We start from the raw sequence: 25,989 nt of genomic DNA, 5'->3' as shown, positions 1-25,989 counted from the left end.
TGCCAGAAATAAAGTACTTATTTTATTTGCAGCAGTTATAATAATCAGTCAGTAATCAGGACCCACATGGGCTTACACCCCACCCACACAAAGAGCCACACAAATGTGGCTCATGAGAAAATTCAAATGGTAAAATTTCACATGAATGTCTCCATTTACAAAGTTCACTTAATGTCATTAACAGTAAATTGATTTTTTTTTTAAAATGAATTCTTTGACAGGATCAAAAACTATAAGGCAGTCTACTGTAAGCACATACATATACACGAGGCAAAGTTAACTCACAATTCCTGTGTATTCCCCCCCGCTACTTCCTGTAAATCTGAATCAGCTACAAGTGTACGCTTTACTTTCTGCCCAATGACTCGGTATGGACCGTTTCTCCTCGGCTCGTCTATTACAGTGTAAACTATCGGGTGTTAAGATGCACCACAGCAGACGAAAGCTCCCCCAGAGTTCAGCCCATAAAGAATCAAATGACACGAAAGGTTGAGAACTCCACAGTGTATAAGACCTTATTGCATTGACACATTTGGCACAAGAGAAACATCTTCTCAAAGTAAAAACAATCCGAATGTAGATGCTGCGTATTCACTCTGTGCACACATAGTGAATCAAAATGAAAGACAAGTAATACAACACTCATTGTCTCACGTCACAAAACAAGCGCTTCAGGTAAAATAAAGATGAAAGGAGTCACAGCATCTAGGTGTAATTGCTCGAGGCTTGGCCCTGGCTTGGTGTTGTATTCTGATTCCTGACCAGCTAACACCAACATCCAGCTTCCATCAGTGAGCCAAGTACTGACCTCAGCTCAGACAGCAGGATCATAGTTCATGACTCAAAATGAAAATAAGAAGGGCTGACGCACTGGAATCAAAGCTGGTACTCGTGTGTGAGAACAGGGTCAACTATTGTTCGCCTGCATGCCAATAGAGCCAGCTCTTTGCATATCGGTGTGAGCCCAAACCGCTCAAAAATATTTGTTTTTTCATCAAAACGGTGACAAAAACACAGTTCTGTCGCAAAGTCGAACATGTTACAGGTATACAAATTTAGATTCTGATTGTAACAGCAAGTGGCAGCTACTGCTGATGAAAGTCCACGTATAAGAAAGCATGCTTTTAATCCACAACCATGTTGTTGATCTTTAACCAGGGTTTTTAATAGATTCAATACAGTGATAAATTCACAACAGTAGCAATTGTAAAACATGGAAAAGATGAACGGAAGAATCATTTATTCTGAATTGAACTACACAAATCTCTACTTTTAAAGTGGAGTAAAGACAATCAACTTTGTTTTGGCTTGTTTTTAAATTACATGATAAGTTCAACATTGACCATAACACACGTTATTCTTATTGAGCAAATGTTTGTCATCGTCAGTCACTACCGTGTCATTTGATTTGAACATTATCAATGTAAATGACACAACGCACACTTTGCGGGAGCAAAGTACAAGTTTATCCGGGGGGACAAAAGTTCAACATATGTATATAGACTTGCGTTTGATCTCACTCCCAATGGGAAATAATTCACTGACAAGAGCACACATGTGAATGTAATGTATGCTGAAAACATCTGGGTTCAATTTCATAGTAAAAACAGTAGAAAAATAAGGACTAGCTAATATCTTGCCGGCACCTGTAAAATGCACCTTAAGACGGTCTCATCAAGAGATCTGTGGGTGGAGTGTGCAAAGAGTTTGAACTGGTATTTCCAAGAAGGGGAGAGGATGGAGGAGTTCAGTGTGTGTGTGTGTGTGCGTGCGTGTGTGCACGTCTGGAGTATTGTCATGGTTAATTTTAAATGGCACCTCAATAGTTTCCAAAGCTAGAAAAATACGTCTTTGTCATGGATTATTCCACTCATTGGCCGAGCACTGTGTATTCAACATATTCTAAAACTGCTTCAGTCAACTCTCCATGGTCCATGCAATTAAGCAGCTGTCTCAGCATAGAACCATCATAGGGTGCACGGGCTTGCCCTGCAATATGGGAATTAAATCATTTACAAATCAGCGCTCTGAAGAAGTCTTGATTTGACGCTCATATATGTACACACGCACAAGGGGGAAATGAGCGTATTTTCTTCGCTGCACACAGGAGGAAAAACTCTAAATAAAAAAATCTCTTTGGGCTTTCTTAAAAATGTCTTTAGCAAAAGTGTGAAATGCAAAGCCTGAGAGGTTGGACAGCCAGGGAAGTCCCTTCCATACCAAGGGTCAATACTCTGAGACATCTCTCACCCTAATGATGTGATCCACCAGCGCACCAACTCATTCTCAAAAAACATTTCACCGACTCATACATGCTAGACATGCGAGTGCATTCATGTAAAATGAATGTGTAGACGGGTGTACGAACACAGTTATACACAAAGACTCTAACTGAAGAGTTTAACAAAGCAGCCTTGGCAGTAGGGCTTGTCGTTCTGCTCCTTGAAGGTGCCTTTGTTGAGCTGCTTAAGGCAGAAAGCGCACACGAAGTGCTCTGGGTGGAACTTCTTGCCCATGGCTGTGATGCAGCGGCCGGTGATGGGCTTCTGGCAGCCGGAGCACAGCGAGCCGCGGCGCTCGTGGTAGTGCGACTCGCAGTACGGCTGGCCGTCGTGGTCAAAGAAGCTGCCGTTTATGAATGGCGTGAAGCACTCCTGGAAGATCGGAAGGGAAGAGGTTTTAATATTACGATGTTGGGTTTCGGTTGTCACGACATTTGTCGGGTAAGTCGAGGGGCTCACCCTGCAGACGAAGCACTCGGGGTGCCACAGTGAGTTGAGAGCAGAGATGTAGTTCTCCAGGATGGCACGGGCACAGCCACCGCATTTAGGGGCAAACATGTCAAAGTAGTCCTTTCTGCAGAACGCCTTTCCATCCTTCTCATGGAAACCTAGAGGGCAGCAAAGACACACTGTGATTCACTGCATTCTACTTTTTTTTAATTTTTTTACTCAAGCCAGGTGTTATGTTAATAATTAATGAGCAAGTTGGTACCTTCTGGTCCGAAAAAGGCTCCACACTGGGCACAAAAGAAATGCTCTGGATGCCAAGTCTTGTCCAAAGCGGTCACTACTCTCTGTGAAACAAAGGAGGACCGAGTGGTCAATCATTCAATTCCTGCTAAAAAGGTGTGAATCATAAACAAACAGGTTCTAAAAGAAAATCCACATACAGTATGAGCATGCATGTTTGCAATTACGGAAGAAACAAACAAAATCAGAAATTCAGACGGCAGGAGAGGGCAGCGGAAGTCCACAGAGGCAGTGTGGGAGGCGCTGGTCATGTTTTCCAGGCCTGATAGCATTTCTCAGTAGCTTCAGCTCGAAGCACACTCATAAATGTCACACAAGGTTTTACAACATCCACAGCTGGCGAGTTTGTGCAGCAGGGCAAGAACTGTAAACTACACGCCTGAGTACAAGTGATTCTTGGCTGTACCACCAGGGGGTGCAGTGTCGAAAAGTACATTGAAACCATCACAACCGCATTAGTTCGAGTTATAAATCATTCAAATTGAACAATTCACAATCAACTCAGATGTTTAACACAATTAAGTATGAACAAGTATATACAGTCAAGCTAATTCTTTACTTCATTCAGAAATTCTAAATCTGGTGGCTCCCCACTTGCACTTGTGTGTGTGTGTGATGTATGCACTACTAACATCCAGTATGGGTCCATTACAGTAGTGGCATCGTGGTGAGAACAGGCTGTGGTAGTCTTTCTCACAGAAAGGCTGCCCCTCACGCTCAAAGAAGTTCCTCGAGCCGATCTCATTTTGGCAGTGGGTGCACACAAAGTGCTCGGGGTGCCACGTTCTGCCCATGGCAGTCACCACCTGGTGTGGGGAGACACATGCATTCAATAAAAATGAGCTTCTGAGCGAAGGACCTGGCTCAGCAGAGAAAATTGCTGCAGCCTTGCATGCAAGAAAACAAAGGGGGATATTCCAAATCAGCAGCAGATATCATCACTCAACTCTTAAAAAATTTAGAACTATTATATATTAAAAATTATCTCAGTCCGCTGCAGATGGATCATGATTCACAGAAAATAATATTATTGCGCTTCTTTAAACAGAAGTCTCTTATTCGGTAAGTAAGTCATGTAATAAAACACAGAATAAAAGCTTTAAATGTATATTGCTCCACTTATTGGTTGCCAATTATTGATAGATTGACTGGCTTGGGACCTCAAGCAATCAGCACAGCCTGAGAAATGTGGAACTTGAGTCAACACTACACAAGCTATCCAACAGGGTCAAAAACATCGAGTGTAATCTTCTTCTCGCCACATTCTTAACAAAACAAAAAGGATGATGTTTTTATAAGTCGAATGTGCTTCAATGTGTTCCGACTTGTATGCGTGTGATTCAGTGTTGTCATCACCTGCCCAACAATGGGTTTCTTGCAGGCTCCGCAGACACCTTTAGCCACCGTCTGGACTCCGAGTCGGTTGAGGTCGGACTGCAGGCTTCCAAGCATGTTGTCCAGCTTGTTGGCTGGTTTCGGGGCACCGGTGGGAGAAGTCTTTCCCTGGGACTGGATCTGACGGACATGACATACCAAAGAGGCTTCACCACACCGTTCTCATCATTTTGGATCATCATTTTTTTGGACTTACCTTCTTTGTCACATCACATCATTTTGTAATGTTTTCATGTAACTGCCTTCGTAAATGTTTGTTACAATTGTCTCTCCCTGGATTGCTGGTTGTGCAACCAGGGAAGAATCTAGACGGTGGTTAGCTGTCTCCTCTTTCCAGAGACGGAGAGAAGATAAAGACAAGCCATGAACATATCAACCTGGACAAAATAAGATTTTATCAATCCTAATCCATGTTTGCAGGCTTTTGATGATAAACCTCGAACATCAATATCGTGTGTGTGAATGTGTGTCTGGCTACAGCAATGTAAGCAAACACAGTATATAACTGGTATATAACCTAGTGCGACCTGTTGACGGAAGTTTGTGGGAGCGGCTATAATTGTGGTGGTAACTGTGCTGTCATGTGGCAGATTAGGTTTCAGTTGCACTGCGAGCTTACTATTCCTGCGCACGGCAGGACAGAGTAACAGGAACATGGGGGGGGGGGGTTACACTCTTGCTTCTGAGCTTCTAAACTCTCCTCTCAATTCTGAACACAGCCCGTGGCGCCGTCAGATGTCAGAATTAGAAAAGGGTCTCAGTCTCTCCAGCCTGAATGTCAGCAACCACCACAGCCTGGCCTGACTGGATTTCATACAAAGCTTTAAAGAGACTACCTGTTGCAACTTGGCATGAATAGACACCAGGGGTCGAAAAGAGAGCCTACGACCAGACAAATGATAGAGCTCACATGAATACAGAGGTTCAACGGCTGGGATTTGAAGCAAATAACCCGAAAACAGACCTGAGTAAAACAACTCAAAGTTTAAAGGAAGGTCAGAGAAGAGAAAGAAGAAGAATGGTGATCCATGCCTGCATGAGTGGGAAGATGGGGTCATACTCAGTCTGACAGCCCACTGATACAAAGACCTTGGGAGGCACGGGTGGCGTGACAGGCTTTGGAGGGGGGCTAGGTGATGGAGGGGGCTGGACAGGGGGAGGCGTGGGCTCCCTGGGGGGAGGAGTAGGTTCTTTGGGGGGAGGAGGGGTCGGTTCTCGAGGAGGGGGAGGTGGAGGGGTCGGAGGTGGAGGTTCTCGAGGAGGGGGAGGGGGAGGTGTCGGAGGGGGAGGAGGTAGTGGTGGGGGTAGCTTTTTGGGTGCTGGGGGAGATTGCGGAGGGGGGAGGATTTTTCTCTGTGGGGCAGGTGATTCTGGAGGGATGATGATCTGGGGGAAAGAATGAAAAAGGAAACAGCAAAGAGAGGAAACACAGATAACAAAAACAGAGGTCAGAATGAGGGAAAGGAAATGGTAAAAAGAACAAAGTTGGCACGACAAACTGAATTGTTTAGACTGACTGTCAAAGACAAATGAAATATTTCTGGCAATACGATGAATCATCATACATATTTAACGTTTATAATGAGTTAAAGATAACTTCCAACTCTTGGTTCCATTAACATGGTCCCGGAGTAGCACGGACTCGTGCTGTGCGTCTCTAATGTCTACCTTATCCACAGATGGCTGGACCCTTTCTTCCCGTGTTCGCTGTGGGTTGGACATGACGATGACTCCCTCCGTCATCCAATCATCTGCCAGTTGTTTACGCTTGCGCTCCACTCGCCCAATTCCCAGTTTGCCCTGCAGCTCCTGAATGAGTCGGTCTTGCGAGTTGCTCTTATTCACAATGACCGGTCCCATTTTACGTCGCAGCGTTCCCTCCTTGAACATTGGATGCACATTGGAGGTTTCTTTGGTGCGGCGGATAACCGACTTGAGCTGGAGAGTAGATGATATGAGGAGGTTTGGGAAGCTTGGATTGTGCCACTCACCAGAAAGTCCATGTTGGGTTGCAAACACAAGCAGGACAGACCCAGCCCAGGATGTCTCATTCAACGGGCAAAAACGCTCAAGGACCGGCTCCAGAACATACTTTTGTCTAAATGTTCTGGAGGTTTTGTCAGGCACTCTTGTATCCAATCAAATTTGCCTGCAGAAGCAAAGCACAGCCCTCCATTCCATTCAAAGTCTACTTGGGTATCTGTGGCACGGCATGCTGAGCTCAACACAACACCATCACAAAATGCTTGCACACAAGTCTGCACGTGCCAAAGCAAGGCCAAAGAACATGTGCCCCTTCTTAGTGCATAAATGGATTAGCAATAGAAAAAATATTCACCCTACGGTCTTTGTATTGACACTATCAGTGATTGAAAACACATTTTTGCATCAGCCATTGGTTGCGTAGACATGACAGGCCAAGCCCTGTGACTAACACAGCAATGTGGACTGAAGCAAGTAGGGGCGTGCGGAAACGTCTTTTTAGCAAAGCTTTCGACATCAGCCACAAATAGTCTCTACAGGGAGATTTCTCCCTCAAGCCATTTTGAAATTGCTATGCAATGACACCACATGCATCACACCACATAGATCTTCCTCAAGACACTTTGTGTTTTTGCGTAGCTCCTTGAGTATTTCCAGGAGCTGCTCTCCCAATATAAGCTTATTTCGGCAACTAGAGATACACACAGCCATTCTGCCATTATTGTCAGAGACAATTAATCTTATCGTAGGCCACATGGCCAAGTAACAGAAAGACACGGCCAAATAATAGCTTCTCTAGCCTTTTTTTGCCTGCAGCTTATTTTGGGAGAGTCAGGTTGAGAGTCCTACTTGGCCAGAAGTAGATAGTCGCTCGACAGCAGAGGGCTGCTGTGTGGGAAGTTCCAGCGTTGCATCTGGTGTCCCAGGGCAGGAAGAGGGGGTGAAACACTCATCAATCCAGCTGGACTCAGTCATGGGCGTCAGGGTTCCCTCTCGGCTATGATCAGGGTCAATTCCGTCTTCCTCCTCCCAAGATCGGTATTCATCTCCGGGCATAAAGGAAGCAGGTGGCTGGTTGGCACTCATTTGGGAGGAGTCGGGGGCTAACAGTTTGTCTAAAGCATCATCTAATAAAGGTTCCCGACATGGCCATGTTAAATCCAGCATTTCACCTCCTTGCTTTTTTGTAGGTGTCAGAGACAGGCCATTTGATGGTACAGCTGGAACTGGTGAAGCTCTGGGACTGCTGCTACCTTGAACTGTGTAATGTTTTCTGATGACTGAGGCAGGACTTGAAAGCCTTGGGAGTACTACTGGGCAAGCAGTCATTGGCAATGTTTCAGGACGAGAGCTCTTGGATACACTTGCTGAACTAGAGATATCAGAGACTGTCACAGGACTTGCCATCTGTGGAAATGGACTTGAAAGTCTTGGAATTGACACTGGACTAGCACTCTTGGGAACTATTTCTGGACTCGCACTTTTTGGAACTGGAGTTGAAAGCCTTGTAACTGTCACTGGACGAGCAGTCTTTTTATTGTCTTCTGGGGTATGACTTTTCGGAACTGGACTGTAGCATTTAGAAATTGGGCTTGGATTCTTTAAAGACTGACTTCGATTGGGGCATTTAAGATGAGGTGGATTGGGACTCTTGGCTCTAAGAATGGGACTGGGGTTTATAGACACAGTAACATCACTAGAGCTCTCTGAAACAACTGATGGACTGGAGCTGCTGGCAGAGGGTACTGGACTAGAACATCTGCCACTAGTAACTGGGCTTAAGCTTTTTCCAAAAGGACTTGAGACTTTACTAGCAGATAATTTAGTGATGGACATATGTGTAGGGCTGTTGACTTCCGTTTGACTCGGAGGCTTTGTGGTACTAGAGATACTGAGGCTCTCCTCATGAGTGATCTCACACGTGACACTGCCACCGTCATCTAGCTGTTGGATCTGGGAGGACTGAAGGCTCTTGGACGATGCAATGGCTACAGTGGAACCAGCTGAAGATGTAGGGGTTGAAGTACCATCTTCATCTATGTGGAGTTCCAGTGGAAGAGGGGTACAGGAGGGAGTAGTGAAACTAGAAGGTAGAAGAGTATCCACTGAACCAATATTAGGATATATAGACGGGGCTGTTCCTGGGGAACCAGCTACCAATGAAGGGTCTCCAGCCTCCTGATTCACAGACAACTGAGAGCCAGACTGAATCAGGTGCATTGATGTAATGATGGCAATGTACAAACAAAGACAAGACATAAACAATGGTAGAGAGAAGAGAAAGAGCAGGAAAAACACATTGAGAATGAAGGGAATGAACAGAAAAGTTGGCTCAAACACAAAGCCAAAGAAATGTAGCACAACGAATTTGAATTGTCATCTGGTACGTTTGTTTTGTCAAGTGTGACAACAACTCAAATTCAAATTCAAAGTTGGTTGTCAATTACAGGTCAGTTTTAAAATATTTTGTTGACTTAAAAAAAACAAAGCTGGTCCAAAATAAAGGGTAGGTTAAAAAGTTGCGGTAAAAAAAAAAAAAGCACCAGCCACTTCATTTATTCCATTGCAACACTGCAAAAGTTGGGACATCTATGTAAACAGTAAAACAGCAGAATATCTGTTCAACCTTTCTATTGTAGACACTGCCAGCAACAGCAATTCATTAAATATTATGTATGCAAAATATCAAAATCACAGACACTGCAAAGATACTGAAGAGATACTGAAGAGATGCTGAATAAAAATAGTCTGATCCTAGTTTCTACAATTCATTTCACAGTCATGCAAACCCCTAAACAGCCCTAAACAGTTACACAATGCCAAAAATAAACATCCTCTATCCAGTATGCAACCCCCAATGACTCAAAATCTACCCACTACCATACTCACATTGCTTTGGACCTTGAAGTCAGATAGGGAGGCCATTAGCTCATCCAGCTCTCGTGTGGCAGAGGAGGCAGACATTCTGGCTTGCAGCTGTGCTGGAGTTTCCTCTTGTCCATCTGTGTGTTCGTCTGACACAACCAACGGCGTGGGACTAAAGAAGGAAAGAACACCGTCAACTAAATTCATGGCCTTAAAAGTGACATTAAAAGGTTCATATAACATCCTTGAGCACTAATGTAAACAGCTACATGCAATGGCATGGTTTCTATGTTGCTTTAACAATTTGTGGCTTACATGGGTGAGGGCACAGAATTTTCCAGCTCATCCAGAAGGCTCTCTACACTTGGTCGTACATCCTCTATTCCCCGAGCTGCAGCGCTGCGTTTGGGCTTCTCCAATACAGGTGGAGCAAGCTTGCCTGCAGTAGAGACTCCGTTCTCCTGAACGTGGTGGATGACGCTGCTGGCAGGCAGTGGGGGAGCTGCTTCTTCTATTTGCAGAAGAAAATGCTCAATAAATTCCCCCCATGGATCCACAGTGCATAGTTTATCATACAGTGGAGAGACGGGACATTCCTGTGTGACGCCTTAAAAACAACCGCTAAATGTAGATAGCGCCATCCGAGGAAACACAAGAGAGCGTTTTCTAAATTGTAAAGCAATCCCTTCGTGTACCTTCTGTGGGGAAGGCAGGGGTGCTTTGCTGCACAGCGTTGAGCTCCAACAGCAGGCGGTCCAGCTCAGACAGGTTGCTGCCCAAGGATGAGTTCATGGCAAGAGCTGATGACTCACTATTCTTCTGCTTATTAGGGAAACTGTACAGAGAAGAGAGAAGAACCAATATTTACTATGAACAGAGCCAAGGACTGAGGGTGATATATATATTTTGACACCGGCATCATTCGGAGAGTGTCTCTGGCTCACAGATGAGTCAACACCCAAAAGGAGATTTCCATTTGAATGATTTGTGTGCGTCAAAAAGATGACACACATCATGATGTTCCCTCTTTTAATGTCCCTATAATTTGCTAAATACCGTAGAGGTTTTCCACAAAAACGCTTCCAAACAAAGTAATCTCTAAGAACTTTTGAGGGTACAAGTTATTTTTTATAGCTAGATAGTATACCTATACATGGTTGATCCCACTGGTGTGGTTCAAAGTCCTACCTGTACACGTGGTCCTCTTCACCAATGGGTTGCGTTGGACTGCTGCTATCTCCAGACCACGGGCTTCTTTGAGCTGAGCTGAAGGACTGAGGAGATGAAGGGAAGTCACTTCAGAGTATCCAGAAGTGAATCAAACAATGTTTTTTTCATTGAACACAAACAATAAAATGCATGTGAGCGTTTACCTCCGTTTCATCAAGTCCGTTTAGCTCAGAGGACGTGGGTGGGACTTGGGGTGGAGAGCAGAGGTCTTGCTGGTTCTGACCCCCAACAGGGAAGGAGTAGGCGGTCTCGTCAGACAGGAAGAGCGGACGCTTGGAAATGTGGGATGTTGTGGACTCAAGGTCCGCCAACAAAGCATCTGTGGAAATACAAAACAAAGATTTTCTTCATCGCAGGTCTGGAGCTAATTATATTCGCAGACAGCGTTCGGTGAAAGTACAGGATAGAGCTGCAAAAAACTTATCAGCAGGGCGGATTGCCTACACACGGGAACAAATAATGACAGCGTCTTTCTCAATCGGTGTTCACTGACATCAGGGGGGGGTGGAGTTGTAAAAGTTGAATCATGCAGACTGTCATTGCCACTCCTTTGGTTACTCATTGACATGTCTTAAATCCAAGAGTCGCGGTCAAGTCTGCCACCAGGTACACGTACTCATATTTACCATCTACACGACAACAGCTGCCGCCACTGCATGAAGAGGCCAAGAAGACAACTACTAATTTAGAAGTCCTAACCAGCAGGTAGAAGGACACATACGATTATAGGGGATTTAATGAAGAGCGCAGACTGTATTACTGGATACTTGGGCTTATTTTAGCACGCTCACTCACCACAGCAGTGTTTAGTTTCTCTTGCAGAATGTCACGAGTCCGAAAAAATGTCATCCATAAATTAAACAAACTTACTTTAACAATTCGTATACAAAATTAATGGTATGAACATTTTTGCATATTTTCCATTAAAACAATACATTTGAGGCTGTTAAAGACAATGACGTTAATATCAAATACATAATCTATTGTAAGTTCTTGAAAAAAACAAATAAACCTTAGTTAGAAACAGCAAATGAATAGCGCAATTACAATAAAGTTGTATTCGTAAAGAAGCTTGATTGAATGATTCAAACGGCACTTCATTGTTATGTTTTTAATATTCTATACGGTCATACTGCAATATCGCCAGTAATGCTAAATTGATCTAAAGACAAACTACTTCAAAGCTCTATCCTAAAATAAAGCCGCGGGGCAAGAAAGACAAAACCACAGCTAAAGTAACATGCAGATGAGACATACCTGAGACTAAAGACAAGAAGTTACACCCAGGGAAGTGAAGAGGAGATAATAGAGAGTGAAGAAGAAGAAGAAGTGGAGGGGTCAGAGGGCAACCCAAACAGACAGTCTGCCAGGCAGGAACTGCCTTTCTTAACTCTACCATCAGCATAAGAGATGAAGAGCCGAAGGAGGAGGAGGAGGAGGAGGGGTGGGGGGGGGGGGAGAGCTGGGGGCAACTGAGAGCAGAGGAGAGGTTGAGGGTAAAGAGGAGAAGGAGGGTTTCAAATGAATGGCAGTGGGTTTGGGTCAACCCCTCCACGCTGCTATGCCAGCTCCAACTTTGCTGCCTGAAAGCTCAAGTAAGAGATACTACTCACGCAAACGACTACCCTCTGAAAAACAGTCTGATGAGCACGTTGCAGCCGGTGAGGGAGAACGTTGTGAAGTGAGGAAAGTTGAGAGCAAGCAGAGCTCTTATCGGCAAGAGGCATGGCCAACGTAGGGAGTGGTATCACAAAAAGGTCTATAAAGGTGTAATCGGCCCCTCCTTCACCACGTCAGCACACTTTCTGCTTACGTTTCCCATGACTCACGCTCACTTTGACACGAAAGTCTAACATCTAAGACAGTCGAAGATTCAACTGCAGTTGTACATTTTAATTTGCAACTTGAACGACCGCTATAGGCGTATAGCAGAGTATCGTCAGACGAGAAGTAACTTGGGCTGCAGTGTTCTCCAGACTCAGAGGAGACACAGCCGAAGTCAATACCAGATCCACTTGGCCCAACTTAGCGTTAGCACGGATAGCATGGTTAGCATGGCTGACATGCCGGCTGACTAGGTTTCACAGCAGACACTCCGTTCAGAAGCCCGAGCACATTCCACAGAGTTCCATTATGGACACAGCGCAAGCTCACTGTTTACACTACCGCAGCCAGCTCTGTGTGTGTGTGTGTGTTTCCTCATCTCTTATTTGGTCGTAGCAAAAACAACACAAGCTGTCAATCTTTATAAATCATACCAAGTATGGTGTATGATATAAAACGTACCAATTTTTATTTTTATTGGTACGACAGACAGGTGCGCTCAGCACTGCTGCAGCCTCTACAAGCTCTACTTCTGGTCCGGTAGAAGGGAAGTCAGCAAGATTGTGAACTCCTTCTAAGGTTGCGGTTCTCTGCAGAGGTTAAGACTTAAGACCACTTCTTCATTTACAACATTTACCCACGATGCAGCTGGGTTTTCATCACAAGATAACAACACAGAGAATGGGTGAGATATGGAGGGATGTACCATTTCAATCCACACAGTCTTTCTATAAAAAGGTGTACAAATGTATGCATCTATGATGAAATAATCAGAGGCTTCTCTGAGATACTGCAGAAATAAATAGTGAGCACATATGGGCCTCGGTACATATCTGCTGCAGATGTCAGAGTAAGATTTTACTGCAGCTGGTGGAGACCCTCAGTCAACAGATGTTGGTCCAGATTGTTTACACAAGAGATGTTAATCAACTTAGCTCTGGAGCTGAACTGGCTTCCACCCTGGTTATGAAGACTGCTGCTGCAAAATAGAGTTACGCTAAAACACTAACCCCCCCCCAGGCTATATGAAAGACATATTCTGTTGCCTTGCAGGAGAGCTGTATACTAACTTTAATATCTAAGAGAGTTCATTGAACTCAGCAGCTCATTGCCCTCAACAAAGCGGTTGGAAGACAGCCCTATCATTTAGAGTATACAGGCAAAGCATCAAATATAGAAGCCTGCAGCTTAAGGGTTGCGTTTGTTCACAGTTTTGTTCACTGCATGCTCGGCGTGCTCCGACCCATCCGCAAGCTACACAAACACACAGAGGTGTGTCAGCCTCCTCTGCCAAGAGAACATACCGTGACACACAGACGAGTTCCCCAGTGACCAAAAATGGAACTACAGTAAAATGAGGAACTCATCATGAGACACACACGTAAGATGAGCCTCCCCGAATCGTTCTCATCCTCTGTAAGGAGAGGCCAGAACTTCTGGAGATAACTTCATTTGAACATATGTTTGGTTAACGCATGTCAGACTGGACTTGGGATGAAACTTCTGTTTGATGAGTTATAAGAACAAAACTACATGAAATCTCAACAGACCAAAGTTCCAGAGAAGCAGGCTGTTGTGTGACGGTGACACATCTACTCCTGCCTCCCAGAAATAGGCTTCATCCATATCTAACAAATCGACATCAATGTAACGCAGGCCGCCTTTCTTTGAACAACAAAAAAACACCAGCATTTGGTTTGCTTCCATGTCCACAACACTAAATGTGACACGGCAGGGCACAGCTGTGCTCAAACAATGAGGAATGGCGGTGGGAGTGCCGGGAGAGATAGTAGCGAGTGAACCTAAGAAGAGAGAGTGTGTGTGCGCGTGTGGAGCAGCAGGCAAATCCTCAGAGGCTAAAATGTGGGTTGACGCAGATTAAGGAGACTCCCTTCCTCCCAGATGAATGGTGTGCATTTTAATTACACAAACGCTGCTCCGCATGGGGCTTGTTACAGGAACGAGAGAGAGAAAGATATAAAAGGGGGACGGGGAAGATTGGAGCGGGCGGCGGAAGGGATGGAAAAAAACAAAACAGGGAAATTACAAATGAAGGGAGGGGGGGGGGGGTGCAGGACAATGAGGGTATGGACAGAAAACCATTTGAAGAGTCAAGTGTGTTAACAGCAAAGGGGGAGACATATGTTGGCTCAGCACTTAACTGGCAACCTTTCATAGTCAAAATTGAACATACAATTTAAATGTAAGTGAGCAAAGCAATCCCGGAGCCATGCTTTTACTTTCTGATCAATACAAGTCCCGGACGTCAAGAGAAGCCAGCCGCCATTATCCCCGACAGGACATCCTGGCTGCTTGAGGCTCTATCGGTGCTGACCACGGCAAAGAGTGAATCAATGCTGTGGACTACTCAACACATCTCCTGTTGATTTAGCTGGTAGTTGGCAGTTCACTTCAGGAAATGTAACCAAACACAGCCATCAGCAACCTGCAGGGGGTGATGTCGAGTCGTGTGTGTGTGTGTGTGTGAGACTCGAGCTCACTCCCGGCTTTTTCCTTCTGAGGGCTGCGATACAGAGCAGGCGTTATCTTGTGAGGTTCATAAATGCAGAGGCATTTCCTGAGATATGCACTGACACCGAAGTGAAACTAACAGGGAGAAATAATCAGCCCGCGAGATTCTGTCTGTGCAGCCGGTCTACCTGTGTTCTCCTGTGACCTCCTTTTCTCCGTCTCCTTGCCCGCATTCCTTTCATTTCTTGCCTCTGTATCTGACGTGTTGCAAGGTGCACAAGGGCTGATAGGAATTCCTTACATGCCACAGCTCGTCTTCCAGATACGATAGAAAGAGCAAGGAGGTGGAGATAAGATGCGAGCTGCACACCAGCAGAACAAGATAGCGTGACGAGACAAAACAAAAGACATTTTGGACATCATAATGGGTTTTTTTTAAATGATGTATGCATGTTAAAACAATCTCCAGTGAAAGGAACAACCTTCAGGTACTCGTCTGTGAGTGTGCATTGACATGAAGTGACAGCCTTTCATGTCCTGTGGCGAGAGCGATGGCCTCTCGTTGTGACATTTTGACAGACCGTCGCAGAGATGATGAATCCCACTCTTGGCTTCCATCAGAAGAAGAAAAAGAAAAAAATCATGACAAAATGGGCACACATGCACTCTCACACTTTACTCCCCTCTGGTCTCGCGCAAGACAGCAGAAGGCCAGTGCCCGAGTTCATTTGGTGCAGAATTAAATCACACGAGAAACACACATGCACAGGTGGTGCAACAGTAGAACAACACCGCGCACACAGGTGCCTCTCGGCTAGGCTTCCCAAACACATACCAGAGACAGACTGAGGCATCTAGGCCCACGATAAATACCTTCCCGACACACCCCGGCCTGTGGCAGCAGAGGCACGCAGTAGATGATGGATGACCACGACGGTCAAAGCAACAGTATAGGACATTACAGACCACCCAACCAGCTTATGCTATGTCTTACATTTGCTTTACAGTCTCGCCCATTTTCCATGGAATGAAGAAGAGTCTGGTTGTCGTTCCCTTATGTTCAGATCAATGAAGTGCTACCGCTACAAACGCTATTAGATGGAACAGCACGCACGCACGCGCTTGCAATTAAGTCATGGAATGCAACTGCTTACACAGCAGCTTGTGCTCCACTCTAAATTATTCAATACAATTACAGCAAAGTCTGCTCAGAGACATGCAATCCAACACTTAAATACCGGAATCAGGCCCGGAACTACAGTGACCGCCTCGCTGTTGTATTCTTCCACCAACCAGTCATGTTGCATCCATGTCTGTCCAAAATGTCATCGCCTCATCATTTTTATTCCTATTAGACATTTGTGTGAAATTGTGATAATCAGCATACGACTTATAGATAAATATTTTTTGTGAAGTGACAAAAAAGTAGTCAGTTCACCCATAAAGTTAAGTTTCAAATTTGTAGAATTTGGTCAAAATGAAACTGACTGGACACCCTGTTGAACGCCGCTAGTGGTATTATGAAAATGGTCATATTAATATGACTTACAGTACAGTGTGACCACACGCTGAAGCAGCGTGCCAATTTTCACATGAATAATAAATGACACGCCTGTCTGTGTCGACATAGACTCGATTCTGAAAAAGGAAAACCACCAGCAGGCAGATGTTTGTAGCAGAAAAAAGCTTTGCTAAATGAAATGTGTTCCCAGCCCTGCAGCAGACGGCAGACAGACACAGTTAGCTGGTGGGCGTAGTGGAACAATTAGCAGCTCCAGTGCCAGATATCTCCCTCAGGAGTTGGCAGAGACCAACAACTGAACTAAAAGAGGGTAAATGTTGGACTCAGATTCACCTGGTGGTCAGAAACACATTCTAGATTCATGATCTTCCTCCATAAGACTGCTAGATGTGTGAAGAAGCTGCTACTTGTGTTTTGTTGACAGCTCGTTCAGTGGCCAGAAAATCCTTCAAAAAGGGAAAAGATTGACATTTTGGGAAATAAGTTCTTGTTCATTTTCTTCCCAACAGTGAGACGATACCACGCTTACAGTACGTGTGTTGAGTGTGGGGCAAGAGACGAGATGAGTTTATTATGAAGACGTGATGTGTACTGATTAAACAAAGGAGATACAACGTGTTAACTTCAGACAGAGGCAGGCTGGCTGCTGTTGTTGTTTTAACAGTACGCTAACCACCTCTCCCTGGCTCCTCAGAGGGTTATGCATCTTGTTTTTCCGAACCACTTTGATATCCACATATACAAGGAAGTAAGAATTACATTCACCCATTCTAGTTAAACAAAGTTATCATCAAACAGATGGAGCGAAATAACGTTCAGCCTTCCGACGAGGGCGAAGCGACCCCGCACCAGTGACCGCGGAAATATTCACAAGCCTCGACACCTTCTCTCTGTTCATTTCCCGTACAGAAAGTAAACACCCCTTCAGCCTGTGCGATGAGTCTGCTTTCCCAGAAACGTACTGCATGTTTCAGCTCAGCAAGATATGTATGAAAAAGGCTGCAAAGTCCACAAGGTGTAGTACAGGAAGTAAACGCAAAATCCTCCTCAACTACATCATTTCAAGTTATACTCCAGGGTAAAGATCCATTAAGCTCATGCGACTTAAGAGCATCATCTGTATCTCCCCACTCTCTCATCTCTGAGTGCTTCTTATCTGAGAACGGTAATGTGCGTCTTAGCTCATTGACACTGAACTTCCCATCATCTATTGTGAACAGCTGTACCTTCTAAAGTAGCCTTGCCTCACAACTGGATTCAAGCCACGCTGCAGCTACTGTGTCCTGTTAGTTTGTTACCGTTACAGATTTTGGATCATTTTTTAATTTTCACGTCTTAATTGCTCCTGTCCTAATTCACTGCAAGAGTGAGGAGGACATGCATGATGTAGTGCACACCTAGCTGGCAACATGCTTTCATTTCTTTTAAATTGTTCCTTTGTGCAGCTCAACAGCAAAACATTCTCACTACAAATGATATCTGTGGTGAGCCTGACTGGATTGTTGTACAATCATCATCATCATCACACTGCAGCATTTACAGCTATAAACATCACTTCCTTCCCTGTCTGCTTTTCAAACACTTCTGCTTATCTGCCTGGTGCTTTTTATACGATGTTTTCGTCATTTCTAACTGCTTTTATGTCTTATGAGTCGTGTTTTGTACTCTTTTTTTTTTTTTTAAATCCTTGCTGCAAACAGATTGTCCAAAGACGTAAAAACTATCCGATGAACTGAATCATTAAATGAGTAAAATCATGAGTTAATCTTAAGTGTATAAATAACCTCGACCTACGACTATGACAACTGAAATAAATAAAAATTCTAGACAAGAGTATATGGAACTGAATCAAAAGCAAAGGATAAAAGACAATCTCTCCTTCCTGTCGCCACCGACTCTCCGCTCCCCACAGAGAAAGGTTACAAAGAAACAGGAGTTTGTGGGCGCAGAAGCTTTCCTGTGGTTTACACGTCGCCTCTGTGGTTATTTTGAGCATCTGTGTGCATCAGTAGCGAAACCACAAAAAAAAAAGAAGAAGTTGTATCAGTACTGAGGGTGCATTTAAACAGACGGTATGAACCATTTATGTTCAGTTGAATTGCAAACTAAAGATATGATGTTTGTGTGTTCTGGTATTTGGCTTCTGACTGAAAAGAACATCGAACCAAATGCACACGCTAATAAGCCAAAAGAAAAAGAGTTTAACACAATATTATTTAATGACTGCATAGATGACGAGTGAGAGTAAAACTATCCGCTGAACAAATGCTGTCAAGACTCCTTCAAACACCTTAGTCAGCAATAGTCAGACGGGAAATCCTCAGCATTACACCTCATGACATACTGTTCACAACACTTTCAATATGTTTTATTTAATACTTTTATAATTAATGTGTCAAAGTAAATTTACTTAAAACAAACACAATTACTATTTATTCTCCAGATTATTGTCTAAAGGTCATTTTTATAGCTTTTTCCGAAGATTTCCACTGAGAAAACTCCATCTGTTGATTAAGACACTGCTGTGTTTGAAAGCCCTGGAGTTTATTTTTGTCAGATATCTAAATCACAACCCAGACCTGGTAAGATGGCTGGAAATCGATGGCTTGATGATTGCATGGAGAGTTTTTCCTTTCCTCCTCATCAGTTCTGTCTGCTTCTGTCTTGAAGTAGGTCACAGCACCAGAAACAAGCTGCTCTTTGTCCCCCTCTGGCAGGACGAGGACAGAGGGACGAGGATGGAGAGGACAGTTTGTGAGGTCTGCAAAGGAGGCCAAGTCATCCCACTGGAAAACAGTCAGCTCAGCACGCGTACCAGAACCGGCATGTGTGTGTGTGTGTGTGTGTGTAAACTCTTGTTAAGCTAACACCCCTATAAACCTGTGGAGTAGTAATCCTGAGCGGAGCATCACTGACGCTGTCATTAACTCAAGTGGGGTCTAGATTGGGCTTCCTGAATGATCCTCTTCAACAAGCCAGATGCTCATTGTAAAATCAAACTAAAGCACAAGCGATAGGAAACACACACGCATATAATCACGCTCACTTTCCCGCCAGCCCCCCCTCCAACTTCACAATTCATCAAAGGCCTTCACTGTGGTGGCTTTTATATCCCAAATAGGGCAGTACCAGCGGCGTGTTTGTGACTATTTAAACCAGCGCCAAGGCCAGAGGAAACCTGCAGGGCACAAAGCCATTTCCTAATAAAACAGCAATGTGTTATCTAAGCCTGCAGCCATGCCAAGTACACAAGCTCTTAGAAAAATGACATTTGGGAGCCAATTAGGGGAAAGCCTGAAAACCCATGCAGGTGCGTTTGAAAGGCCATCCGACACGGCAAGAGCTCCGTAATCACAAACAGACATTCATTGAACTGGAGCGAAAGGATCACAATGTCTACAGCAGTTAGCTTTTGAAACACTGTGCTTGATTCCCTTTTGTTTCCGCCCATCTAATTGTGATTAGAATTAAAATACAGCGGCGTCTTTATCGTCTATGCAAAACTAACACACCAGCTGTTTTGCTGTTGAAGCTTGCATCAAAAGGATCAGCAGCATCGCGTCAACCCAGCTGTCAGTCACTGTCAGACTGAGTGCACGGGAGGAGAATCTCACAAAGTAAGCAGGGAACTCAATTCATCAGAGCACAGCAGGATGGAGGGTGAGCAGCTTTCAAGATATACATATATATATATATATATATATATCTAATACATACGACTAAATCTGTTGTAACCGCACCTTATTTTCTCCTAATTTTGCTTCATTTCTTCACTGACAACATGCTAAATCAAGCTAATGAGCTGTTCCAGCTGCCTGCAAATGGAAAACAGCAAGAAAGAAATTGAATGAGACCAAATGCAAACCGGCTCCTTCTGCTCACATGAAGGAAGTCGCCCCAAAAAAAAAAGCACAGGCTGAGGCGTGTCCACAAGTTAGCATGACTAACATGATGTCTGTGACCGACAATAGGCTATTCTGTTGGTTAGCAGCAAAGGAACCTCATGACAACCGAGAAGTCACGAAGGGCACTTCCTGTCATGAAACATGCGTCCGGCTGCACGAGAAGCTGCCCAGTAAAAAAGGGCCGATTGACCAAAAGCAGGAACATGCCTGACTCATGCAGTAACTGTACTGTACGACATGCTTGTCTACACAGATTCCAAACCCCAGCCAGATTTCTGCTTGAATTCCTGAGTCTAAATATGTTTTTTGGCTTGAAGGCCGATTCGCACATAAACCGTGGTTCCAAAAACCTACAGTAGCAGTTGGGATATGGACCCGGCAGGCTGTTGTTATGGCGCGCTGTGCCCATGAGAGATGACATGACGGTTGGCTGAGTGTAGAGCTGTCGCTGCTTAGTCAGCTTCCCCCTCGGAGCTGTCTGTCCACAGCAGCGGTCTGTGAGTCTGTGATCGTACGAGTGTTTGTGTGTCCGAGTGTCGGCGTGTGCAAACACCACGTTTCAAAGCCCTGCGGCATTTTAATTTTTAAACTCAAACAGATGGATAAACCCCGGAGGAGATACACGAGATTCTCTCAAGCCTTTCGGATGCTACATCGATTGTGTGTGTGTGATTAATATGCCACACACACACACACACACACACAGGAGACTTATCGGTTTACGGGAGGCTTGCCCCGTGTTGCATTAAGCCGAGGGTTACTGAAGATGCCATTTGCAACAACGACTTGCCAGGTTTTTGAGCTCAAGTGAAGAGGAAGTTAACTGAAAGGGGTTTTTTTTTTTGATCATGGGAACTTCCTAGTCTGGACTGACTTTGCACTTAAAACGATTCAGTGTTGCATTTCCATAAGGTTGGGTCAAGGTAAAAAAGCATTGTCCATAATTGAAGCGGCAGAGGGAGAGATTTCATGACTTTTAGTCTCTGGGTCAAGCTACAAAACAATTCTGGAACATACACTTCCCATAATGCAATGCAACATTGTTAGAAGCTCCCAGCCTGGTAAATGTCTGGGTCTATTCAATGTCCACCCTCTGTGTGTAACCTCTAAAGATCACTGATTAACATATATTACATCTTATGTCTTTGTTTCAGCCACACAGAAACCACAGTGTAAAAACGACGTGTTGTAGTTTTGTGTGCCGGACTGGAAGCAGCAATTTACTGGAACTTCCCCCCTTTTAGGCCGTCTTAACACTTCGGCTTTTGCTCAGCTAAGAGAACAAGCTGCTGACTGTAGGTTTATATTTAGCGGGTGAATTTGGGCCAGAAACCCCCCAATCTGCTCCATATTTAGCATACAGACATGAGAGCGGTATCAATAAGGGCCGTCCGAGTCCAACGTGATTCTTAGTCGGCGACTACTTTGATTTAAGTGACAGATCTGTAAAACTGAGTTACTCCTCAAAGAATCACATAAAAGCACCAATTTAAATCTTCAACTTTCCTGGAACTGAAAACATAAGAAGAAATCTTAGACGACTAAAACCAAAACGATCGATTAGTCGACTAATCGGCTAAGAGGGGCGGCCGTAGTATCAATCTCCTAAAACATCTCCTAAAATATCAAACGATCTATTTAAAGTCTCGACGGCGACTGATGTAGAAAACAAACAGTGCAGTGCAGCTAGTGGGCAGAATGGAAACGAGGGTATTAGAGACGAGTGAAAACACAGCGCTCAGACACGAATGACATCAGTGTCACGAGAGCTGTCTGCCTTGTTTCTTTTGGTGTGTTAACAATGAACCCGCATAAAGTTAGACTCGGTTGAGCATCTAGGCTGAATCAGATCTCATTTGGAGTAAGTAAAGAACTGCTGCGCCCACGCCCCGATCCATGAGTGACATTTCCAACGCTGCAGCTGCTGTGCTGGCAAGGGGCTCTGGGGAATCACTTCACTTCAAATGATGCCCCTAAAAAGAGACGGTAAAACAAATCAGGGAGAGAGAAACAGAGCAGCAACTGTATTTTGCGGACATAAAAAAAAAAGAAGCAAATACTGAAAAGGTAGTGAGGATCAAAGTCAGTGGAAGGAAGTCGACTTTGGAGGCTATTTGACATTCGTGTCTTGTTGGTGCAGGCACAGAGCAGTGAAGCAAGCTGAGGAGGTCACTGAAGGTTTGCCCAAGAACACGCCACAGCATCTAAACTGCAAAGATTGCACAAATAAAAGGAGGACACAAACGAAACCAATTTCCTTACTGACTTTCATTACGGTCCGGAGTTCAAAAAAAGCTGATAATTGCAAGCGATCAAGCGTCAAAATCTGCCTAAATCCAAATCTTCCTAAAAGCTAATCTGCTCTCCGGCAAACTCCGCCAGCTTTAAACTGTCAATAGATTGCAGCCTGCAGCTTCCTATGTGGTTCGCCACAGGAATGGTGGGGAGTGGGGGGGGGGGAGAGAGAGAGAGAGAGAGGGTGGGGCAGTGCAGTGTTTAAGGAGGATACGTTTTGGCTGAGGCCCCATCGCTGCATGTGGGCCTGATCCACCCCTGACGCCCTGCATGCGAGCACAATAGGCTGCTCCCACGGCTGGTTCTGAAGGAAGCATGGGGGGGGGGGGGGGGGGGGGGATAACGCAGATTGAAAAGTGTGAACATGTGCAGATCACAGGGAGGAAGCAAACCTGCCAGCGTCACTGCTTTTTATGTCACTGGTGATGTGGCAATAGGGCTTAGAAATGAACAATAAAAGTGAGGGAAAGAGAGACGGAAGAGCCAGTTGGTGGAAGGTCTCTCGGTCTAGTTGGCTCAGCCCTTGAGAGGAAGGACTCCTCTGATATAAAGTAGGTTAACTGTCCTCTCCAAGGTGGGTGACTCCCTAAAATTCCTCTCTTCAGATCTATGGGAGGTGCTTCTTTAGATCTCCCGACTGCTTTTAAACCTTTTAATTTTCATCAACAGATAAATGTCCCTCCATGACGCTCATTCCAACACCATCCACAAGGACATAAGTGATATCTGTAGCCTGCATATTTCTAAGTATTAAGTGCCGCAGGTCTCTGCTAAAACGACCACAGAATTTACAACCCTGTGACATGATAATTACACTGGGTTGTGTGACGCTCTTTTTTTAAGCTGCTACTTTAAGGAAAGCCCTTCACCCACGTAAGCTGAGAAGGTATCCATAAATATTGACTGGATATCGAATGACCGATATTCTCGGTACAGCCTCCCTCTCGCCACCAAGCGTGTCAACCAGGGAGCTGGGTTTTGGCCGAAATTAGACTGATCCAGGATGCGGCGCAAACATGATGCGGACGCGTACTCAAAATGAGTCTTTTAAAATAACCGAGCCAGTTCAAACAGCCTTGGAACGGCAATGATATGTTAATAACGCACTGTGGAGCAGAGCTGGGAGTCTCATCTGATAGCAAGTCCACCTGCAGCACCACAGGACACCCTTTGGATGGCTTTTGCAAGACATTTGTCATCTTTGACTTTATGCATGCATTCTGGTGTTTGTTTTTAGCATCCGATGAACCCGACTCCTTCGATGCATTTCGCGGGGTGTCCTGCTAAACTTAACCTTACAGTTGCCGGGGAAAAAAACCTCAAACTGCACAGTCGAAATGCTTGGAAATGAATCCTTCAAAAAGCCGTATTACTTCAGTTGGTTCACGGTTTCATCACTGACGGGGGTCTGCATATTGTATAAATGACTCTCCATTATTGAAAGTAACTTGTGAAAGATCAACACGGGCTGCAGCGGTCTTAAACTACACGCATTGACACGCTAAAACAGTGTGTTCATTGGCGAGAATTGTAAACTGCTAAAATAGCAAAAGGAAATGTCATGGAGGGAATCTGGAGAGCCAGGCGTTCTGTGTGCATCGAGCACATTGTGCTGATCTCTGCACACCCTCCCTGTCGCCACAACCTGCCCTCAGGCATTACATGTTTCTGCTGTCACCAAGTGTGCAATAATGTACAGAGTTAAGCTCGGCTGTGCAGGCAGAAGCTCTCCTGGAGGCATCTGCTGCAGTTTATGTGAGCTAATACAGCACTGGTGTGACAATCAGGGCTTAAATTCAAGCTGAAGATTTGTTTGAAGGGGCTTCAAGTGTAGACGACTGATCATTCTGAGCATCCAATGACTGTCTGGAATCACTCTCTCAATGATTGTTCTGTGTTGTTTTTAAATCACTGAAGCCAGCTGTTACCATCCCACCTGCAGCAGTCATGTAAGCCTGACAATCACCGGGAGAGGCTCAAATAAGTCATTGTCTCATAAAATGTCAGATGACTTGTGGTCTAATTTTTTACATTTCCACCGGTTCTGAGCATGAAAAAAAAGTTCAGAGAAGCCCTGCAGTTAGGTGATGTGGAGGAATTGTGAGAGGAATAACTCGCCCACCAACACCAATGCGCCGTCCAGAGCACGACTTCCCCTCACACACGGTGTTTCCCGTGCAAATACCAGCTAATGCGCACGTTAATAGGGAGAATTACCTCAATGAAATTGATTCCAGGGGTTCCTCGTGTCAGCACGCGGGGCCTTTCCGAGCGTGTAACCTCGCGCTGAGCTTCGTTGAACCAAGATAACTTAACCTACCTGGACATATGGACATAGCTTACCCAAGAAGACAATTATGGTCAAACAACCCCATTTGAAAACCCTTCGCTCGGCTGAACATGCAGCTAAACGCCAGCATTGTGTGTTTGCGCTAACGCCACACACGCACGCGCGCGCTGTGTAAATGTTGCGTTCACGGCGAGCGAATTTACCTAAATCATCCATGTTGGCCGGAAATCGTTCCAACGCTCTGAGAACCGGACCCGGTCCTCTGTCGATCACAGCGGGACTGTAAAGCAGCCGGTTCGGCTCCCGATCGCTGACTCCTCGATCACAGATCCGCCTCGCGGAAAGCAGGGAAGTTTTCAAGTTCCCCTGCTGCTCGTCGAGCCTCAAACACACTCACAAACACACTCACAAACACACGCACACATACCCTGCTGCCCCCCTGGAGTCACCGACAGCCCACATCCAGCCCCCTGCCTGCCCAGCAGCCCGCACACACAGGGACCAGCGACATCTAGCGACAGAGAGTGGTACTCCAGTCTCACCATATAATCCACTTCATTGAAGTGTAACTTCACCATATCAGGTCGTTACACTACTTTAATCACATAAAACTGAGTTGCACTGGACTTTCTGCACATATATGTGTGGGTTCATTTATACAGCCTAATGAATTGTAATGTATGGATGTATATAATGTATATAGCTTTAAAATATAATTTCTCAAATTAATTTTTTTAAATATTTTATTTATTTAATTCAATTAGATCTTTATCGTTTCCTGTCTTCATTTGTCGCTCCCCCTCCCTGGCAGCGATACAGTCTCATCTTGTTGCAGCTAATCATCATTATACGAGATCATTCTATGCAGCCCACATTGAGTTCAAGCCAAGTGAACACACTTTGTTCACCCAAATCGATCATGAGGCTGTTTGGCCCAGTTCCAGGCCCTCCTTATGCTCAGGGTAGCCCAAGAAAGGTCACGCCACCTGTGATGCCCCCATATTCGAACAAAATAATAAAAACACAGCAAAAGCGACCTCTTGGATGCACCGATGATGAAACAGTGGCTCTGAAATATCTATGGCTACAGAATTTGCCGACAAAGACTTGCAGAATGAAATCCCTCAAACAGATAACAAAGAATCTCAGGCGGAAGCAGTTCAGAGCTCCGCTGAG

General features: G+C 44.8%; 1 protein-coding gene across 3 annotated transcripts; it reads right to left on the bottom strand.

Moving 5' to 3' along the window:
- pxna (paxillin a) lies at nucleotides 1-25,200 on the bottom strand. Of its 3 annotated transcripts, XM_079266028.1 has the most exons (13): nucleotides 25,017-25,200; nucleotides 10,649-10,824; nucleotides 10,464-10,549; nucleotides 9,971-10,110; nucleotides 9,591-9,786; nucleotides 9,300-9,447; nucleotides 7,260-8,615; nucleotides 6,096-6,365; nucleotides 4,389-4,547; nucleotides 3,665-3,838; nucleotides 2,995-3,076; nucleotides 2,742-2,890; nucleotides 1-2,654 (listed from the first exon to the last, which is right to left on the bottom strand). In XM_079266028.1, exons 1-13 carry the CDS (start codon nucleotides 25,027-25,029, stop codon nucleotides 2,388-2,390), a joined length of 3,216 nt encoding a protein of 1,071 aa, XP_079122154.1. In that variant the 5' UTR covers nucleotides 25,030-25,200; the 3' UTR covers nucleotides 1-2,387. The 3 variants fall into 3 exon arrangements, with proteins under 3 accessions (XP_079122154.1, XP_079122156.1, XP_079122155.1); XM_079266030.1 differs by lacking the exons at nucleotides 6,096-6,365; nucleotides 7,260-8,615; XM_079266029.1 differs by lacking the exons at nucleotides 1-2,654; nucleotides 2,742-2,890; nucleotides 2,995-3,076; nucleotides 3,665-3,838 and having other exon boundaries at nucleotides 4,480-5,813.
- Nucleotides 25,201-25,989: the final 789 nt, after the last annotated feature.

This window comes from Melanostigma gelatinosum, assembly GCF_949748355.1.
Source record: "Melanostigma gelatinosum genome assembly, chromosome: 3".
NCBI lineage: Eukaryota > Metazoa > Chordata > Actinopteri > Perciformes > Zoarcidae > Melanostigma > Melanostigma gelatinosum.
This window is presented reverse-complemented; position numbering and strand designations above follow the sequence as displayed.